Raw genomic sequence first — 6,444 nt, forward strand, 5'->3', positions numbered from 1 at the left:
AGAGCTCCTTACACTGAAATTGACACAAGCCAAACAATCTTAAGATACTCCTGACTGGAAAGACGGTTAGAATTTCATCCCCCCACCCACCCAATACCAAAATATTTCCTCATGGAGTATTTTGCTTTGCAGTATTGAGAGCAAGGGTGGGGCGGAACAACATATTTTGCATATCACGTGACGCCGTATTAACAAATCAACAATTACCTACCCTTTATTCTTCAGGAGTTGCTAAAAGGTTCGCAAGAAGCGTTAGAGGAAAGCTCCATGGAGATGTGTGAGCGGAATCCTTTAAATCCCGGCTATGTTGGTTCTCTATTGAATTTTGCGCCCCCTGAGTCGCTCTATTTCTCCAACTTACGGGGTAATGGAGCCCACATACCCGGGCTGCATCAGCTCCCTTACAACAGGAGAGAGGTGTGCACGCTCCCGTGGACTTCCTCAAGTTCGTGCACGTCTGGACCAGCAGCACCGCCACAGAGCCGCGCCTTCGGAGGCTACTGTCCGCCGTTTCTGTCCAACTCGGTGTCCATAAATTCGAACACCTCCAGCGGTCACGTCAAGGCGCATTTGGAGGAGTCGGCTCGGTGCTTTCAGACCACAAGCCACAAGGCAGAGGAGACTGGCAGGCCGGATGAAGCTTACGCCGCGGAGCATGGGCCCGCCAGTGATCGCGGTTACTCGGATCTGGACAGCCGGTCTCACGGCTCTGCGGCCCAGCTCGATCCGGATTCGGCAGGTCCACTGCATGTGAACGGCGCCAAACAGGAGCAGAATCCCATTCACCTATCATCGAGTCACACATGCTCCAGGACGACATTTGCAGAAGGTTAAACGTCATATTTCACATCACTGTTCTGTTGTCAGCTAAGAGCATTTCCCTCGTTTTATTGCCTTTTTGCACCCATTATGATAACACAACAATATGCTATTGGTAGATCTGTGCTTCTTATTATTTTTCTGAATCCAAGCTTCTCTTTTGTCACGTCATTAGAAAAGACTACATTTCCATTCCACTATGTTGTATTTTGTGGGTGACATCATGTAATGAGTTCCTATGACTGTCTGTGACTATTTTATGATCAGTTTATATGTCCTGTGGCGTCATTATTATTTTAATATTCCCATAATATGCTCATAGAGGCTACCGTGCCTGGTGTTCATGGTAATAGCAGCGCTATTTTCCTATAAATGCAGGAGGCCTGACTTCTATTTACTGTTATTAAACCTTTTTTTATATTTGTAAGAAATGAGCAGCACTAATACGCAGTGCCACGGGGAGCAGTTCATTCCCTTTAGTTTATATCACTGTAGCTGAAGTTGGTGTTAATTTAAAGTATAAAACTTGTTTCTACCTCTGCTTCCTCCAGGTGCCCCTTGGTGCTCGTCACATGTGAAAACCAGAAAGAAGAGAAAGCCTTACTCGAAGCCACAGCTGGCTGAACTTGAGAATGAATTTATGATGAATGAATTCATCAACAGACAGAAACGAAAGGAGCTGTCAGACAGACTGGACCTGAGCGACCAGCAAGTGAAAATATGGTTTCAGAACCGGAGGATGAAGAAGAAACGACTGATGATGCGCGAACAGGCTTTCTCCGCGTACTGATGACCTTTGGACTTGATCGTGACCAGCAGCGCACAGAATATACGCTGTGCTGTACTATGAATGTCGCAGCACATCACACGGGCCTTTCGGTCGGTGCCATGGACTTGTATTTATAAATATGTATCAAATGTCTATTTTACTGTCACACAATAGGCTACATTTTTATCCAGTCCCAAGAACTTCACTGATGTTAATGTTAATAAAGAAACGCATTGCAGGTTGTCGATTCTACTCAGCTGGTCTCCAAATGCGCACTGGGCCCTCGCTCCTGGTTGGCCTCTAGCCGCAGGATAAATCTAAATCTTTAAGCCTAAATGATTCTTATCCTGCTCAAATTTCAGACCTGTTTACACAGTAATATGGTTCTATATGTTTTTGTGTGTTTTGTATGATGGCTTGCGCATGTAGCGTAGGCCTATAACGTGGAAGCAAACAGTCAAGTTCACGTTTACGGACGGATAAAGTCAAAATATATTACGATTGCATGTCTGTTTCCTAATTGCTCTTGTTCAATTAAATGCCTGATTCCCCCCAAAAAATGATTATTAATCTGATGAAATAAGAAAAGTGACATTGCGTTTGTTCTACATGGCCGCGTCCATAGTCTAGGGCGGTCTGCGGAGCAAAGGATTTGTGCCGCATTTAGTGCTAGAAGGTGTTTACTTAAATGTCTGAAAAAAAAGAAGAAAAAAGTGAGTCTGTGGATGTGAAACATTCTGATGGTGTTCGTTCAAACTGCGTTATAACTGTATGAAATAAACGTGGGTTTTTGTCTTAGTCAGAACTGGTTCTGTGTTTCAATGCAAACGTGGATGTAATACTGCACAGTGACAGATCAGATGCATCACTCGTGCTCTATAGGTCCAGTCTTCATAAATACATAATTAATGAAAGAATATTTCATTTTGAATTGAACGGATTTGTGAATCTTTCTAGACAGCATGCTGTTGGTATTAGGACGCAGTCGCCCTTTTACGCATGGACGAGAGATTTTGTAAAAACGGTTGCAACCTGTAGATTGATAAATCTGTAAATAAAGATTTTTAAATGGCCTGTACACAAGTTTATGCGCATCATGTGAGTCATTGTGTATTTTTTAACAGTGTCGGCGGATTTAACCTAGTTTAAGTCCGGATAGTGTTGTCGTATTCACGATCATTGAATTCGTCGCTCAGATGATATTTATATTATTGGTTTGAATATGCAAAAGGTGAATAGTTTACACCTCATCCAACAATATTTGACTCATGATTTTAAAAGTAGGGAGTACTTACAGCGATGGAAAGGCGGCGTAAGAAACCGCAGTTCCCTTTTACATAAGATAAACAGAAAAATCCTCATTTTAGAAATGAATCGTGTATGCGTGGAAGTATTAGTTGCCTTTATATACAGATACTTTTAATCACATCTTTCTGAGAAACAACCCGCGACTCATTCTAAAATGAAATGTCTTGCAGCGAGCATCCAGCTATCCCTGCAGTAAAGGTCTGTTTTTATTTCTGTCATGTAACTTCAGGAAGAGAATTCATGTATTTTTACTAAGTCAAAGACTGTTTTAGCGATATTCTGTCATAATTATGGGCCTTTACTTTTACTTGTAGCCTACATTCAGTGACTCTTACTGGATTTTCATCAAAGTATTACGACTGAGTTATCATTTTTAAATGTATATTTGCGTATTTTCTTCAATGTTAGTGGCGTGTTCTCTTGTGTCTGCTATTTAGTTTTCCTCCTCGGCGCAGAAGCGTGATTCCTGCTCACAGTAACTATAAAACGCAGCAGCAGCTCACACCAACCGCGAAAAACCTTCACTTGTCAGTGGGAGGTTAGTGCGGCCAAATGGATCTGGTGTAATTCAGAAGTCATAACGCATCCTTTAATTTCTCTTTGATATTTTATGAATTTAATACGCCAGAAGCAGGTTCCTCTGAGCGTATTAGGAGCGATTTTGTTGGTGTGTGTGTGTGTGTGTGTGTGTATGTGTGTGTGTGTGTGTGTGTGTGTGTGTGTGTGTGTGTGTGTGTGTGTGTGTGTGTGTGTGTGTGTGTATGCGTGTGTGTGCGCTACCTGGTTTGCTGTTTACTAAACGACTAAGTTGCTGTCTCCACATTGTGGTTGAGCATTGAAAAAGTTAAAGGCTGCAGGTCACAAGCGGTCAGTCTGATTCTAAAGGCAGAGGCTCAAGCTGCAGCTATCGAAGAATATCAAACCACCAACATACCATCAGACAGTGAATCTATTAATGGACCCTCCCGTTACATCATCGTCACGTCATCATCACTGCATCTAGGTTTCTCTGCAGAGCATGACACTGCAGTCATATTACAGGTTCACCGAAGTCAGAGAAACATTTTAAAACCAGCAATTTGTAATGAAACGCGAGGAGATGGTTTTTCCATTAGTGAGTCTTAGACCTCCGTCGTTTCCCACATTTGGTCTTTTTGTAGAGCTATTGGGGCTAAATGTGTCATTTTTATTGGCGCGATCTTTGCTCTGTTCCTATCATTTTGCACACAATCTACAAACACATGCTCTCATATGCTGCGGCCCTTTTGTGTTCCAACTCGAGGCCAGTCTGTTTTTCTCTCAGCTTAAAATCCTTCCCGCACAACATGTTTCACCTACTTTTAGTTTTTATTGCTCAGAGTATTTTGAACGGCAACACTGAGTTTTTATGCGTACGATAGGCAGCTTTTTCTTTCACTATTTGTTGCTTTATTGCTTTACTGCCAAACGCAGCCAGACAGCTCAGGCTGCTTAAGATAGTGGGGGCGCCAAAACAAAGTTAAGGTCAAGTTAGTAGGCCTTGCATTGCTACTTGGCCCAATATCAGCACTAAACTACTTGTTAATGCGGATATAGTTTCAGTAAATATCTTTTCTCTGACCAATATGAACTGTCTATCCGGTAAAACTGCGGTACTAAAGTTAATTTTACGCACAACAAATGCGGCTCGGCAACACGACAATTGAAGCTGAATTCAAGTTTGATTCCTCGGAACTTCTCTCCTGCAGAGTTATCTGAAATATGAAACGCTGAAGGGAACATGTAAGCAAATTGTTTTGTTTTTGCTGAGCGCGTGTATGAATGTCACAGTTTACGCGAAGAACGTGATTTTTAAAATAGTTTATTTCCATTTCAAACCACGCAGAGCACTCTGTAACGCTGATTTGAAATGTGCTGCACAAAGAAAGTTTATTATTTGTATTTATTATCATTAACATTAAACATTACATAATCAGTTATTGCAAAAGTGCAAACCCACTTCAATGATGATAATAAGAATAACGATAACACAATAAAGATGTCAGATTTCAACTGCTTGGCTGAAACTATTAAAGTCACATCCTAAATGAAACAAACAAGCAACAGGTTAACTTAACTTCGTCGATTTGTTTGAGAATTTATAGCACTTTAGTCTTATACGATCATTGCATTCTCTGACATTTAATTGCAGTACTGATGATGGTTGTTGATGAGCAAAGTTGTGTTTTTCTGCACTCTTTAAGTTGTCCGTCGGAATGGATTAATTTTCAAAGAAATGTCCAGGTTCCACCCTGATTTATTTATTTATTTTTCTTTTTTTTTTTTTTTTTCTTTTTTTTTTTTTAATAAACTCACATTTTGTTCTGCCTGCTGTTAACTGCGGGAGAGGTTTCAGAATGAAGTGTAGCCAACGTTGAACACAGAGAGCCCTGCCACAGAGCTGATTTTACCCCCAATAACAATAAACCCAGTCATCTTTAAAGCTACTTCCACATTGCGTGTGACCTTCAGACTCAAAGCGGTGAAGAATCTGCTCGCCCTTTGACTACAACAGTGGCCTTCAAATTGGAGCTGCTTTTCTACTGGATGTGCACAGTTTGTGTGATAGTTTTGAGCTGAATGTCCAGTATCAGGCCTGCAAAAACTATCAAGATTTTCTTTAAATGCCTGTCTTCCCTTTTCTACTTTCTCACGAGCGATTAACATAAAAGCCATACTCACAGAAGGCAAACAAAAAGTATTGGTTGAGGCTTGAAGACATGTGGTATCCGTTCACCAGTGTTTAACATCCCGTTTTCCCCACCGAGAAGAGGGCCTAAACACTGCAGGCATGGCTGCCTCCGCGCAATAAAATGATTTGGGCGCAGAGGCTTGCTGGTGAACGCTTGGTGGACATCACCTAGACCACAGACGGTCAAAGCCAGTTGTTTTGGACTTGGCCATGCTGAATGATATGCTTTGTGATTTCATGCTTGCGATTGAATTAACTTATGTTTTTTATGGCGTCCAACATCAACTTTTCTGCATTTCCAATAGCAGACCGTGGGCTGTATTGTTTGGCAGGCTCCACACGCGTTCATCTGCATTTATTATTAAGGGTGTAACAAGTGAAAAAAAAAAAAAAAGCAGCAAACGGTGTTTTAATATTCAACTACAGAGTGATTTTAAAGCTGAGGCACACATGTGCTGGTCCACATGCTTTGCACTAGAATTTCCAAAATTGCTTGTTATAGCAGAGTAGTTTTGTGGTGTTTTCTTATTTCTCTTGTGCCGCCTGAGCTTTGCCTTTCGCACCATGCTGCGGGCGAAGAACATTGTGCCTGATAATGAATTCAAATATTTTCCTGCTGCGTTTGTTTGCATATACTTAAATGTCCTCGAACCATCATGCGGCACAGTGATTATGCGCAACGAACCCTCGTTTATCTGCATAAAAACGGCCTTAATGAGCAGCTTGTGGATCACATGTAGTTCTGCAGGCTTCTGGTTTAACTGTGCAGCGGAAGTGCAGGCATGGTGGCCTTGGTGCCGTCCTCCTCAAGCTTTGCATTAAACGCGGGGGTCAACTC

At 41.7% G+C, this 6,444-nt stretch overlaps 1 protein-coding gene across 1 annotated transcript; it reads left to right on the plus strand.

The window, feature by feature from the left end:
• Nucleotides 1–267: 267 nt before the first annotated feature.
• On the plus strand, nt 268–1,609 carry hoxd12a (homeobox D12a). Its single transcript, XM_076747378.1, has 2 exons — nt 268–829; nt 1,371–1,609. Exons 1-2 carry the CDS (start codon nt 268–270, stop codon nt 1,607–1,609), a joined length of 801 nt encoding a protein of 266 aa, XP_076603493.1.
• The last annotated feature ends 4,835 nt before the right edge of the window (nt 1,610–6,444 follow it).

Source organism: Chaetodon auriga, chromosome 13 (assembly GCF_051107435.1).
Source record: "Chaetodon auriga isolate fChaAug3 chromosome 13, fChaAug3.hap1, whole genome shotgun sequence".
NCBI lineage: Eukaryota > Metazoa > Chordata > Actinopteri > Chaetodontiformes > Chaetodontidae > Chaetodon > Chaetodon auriga.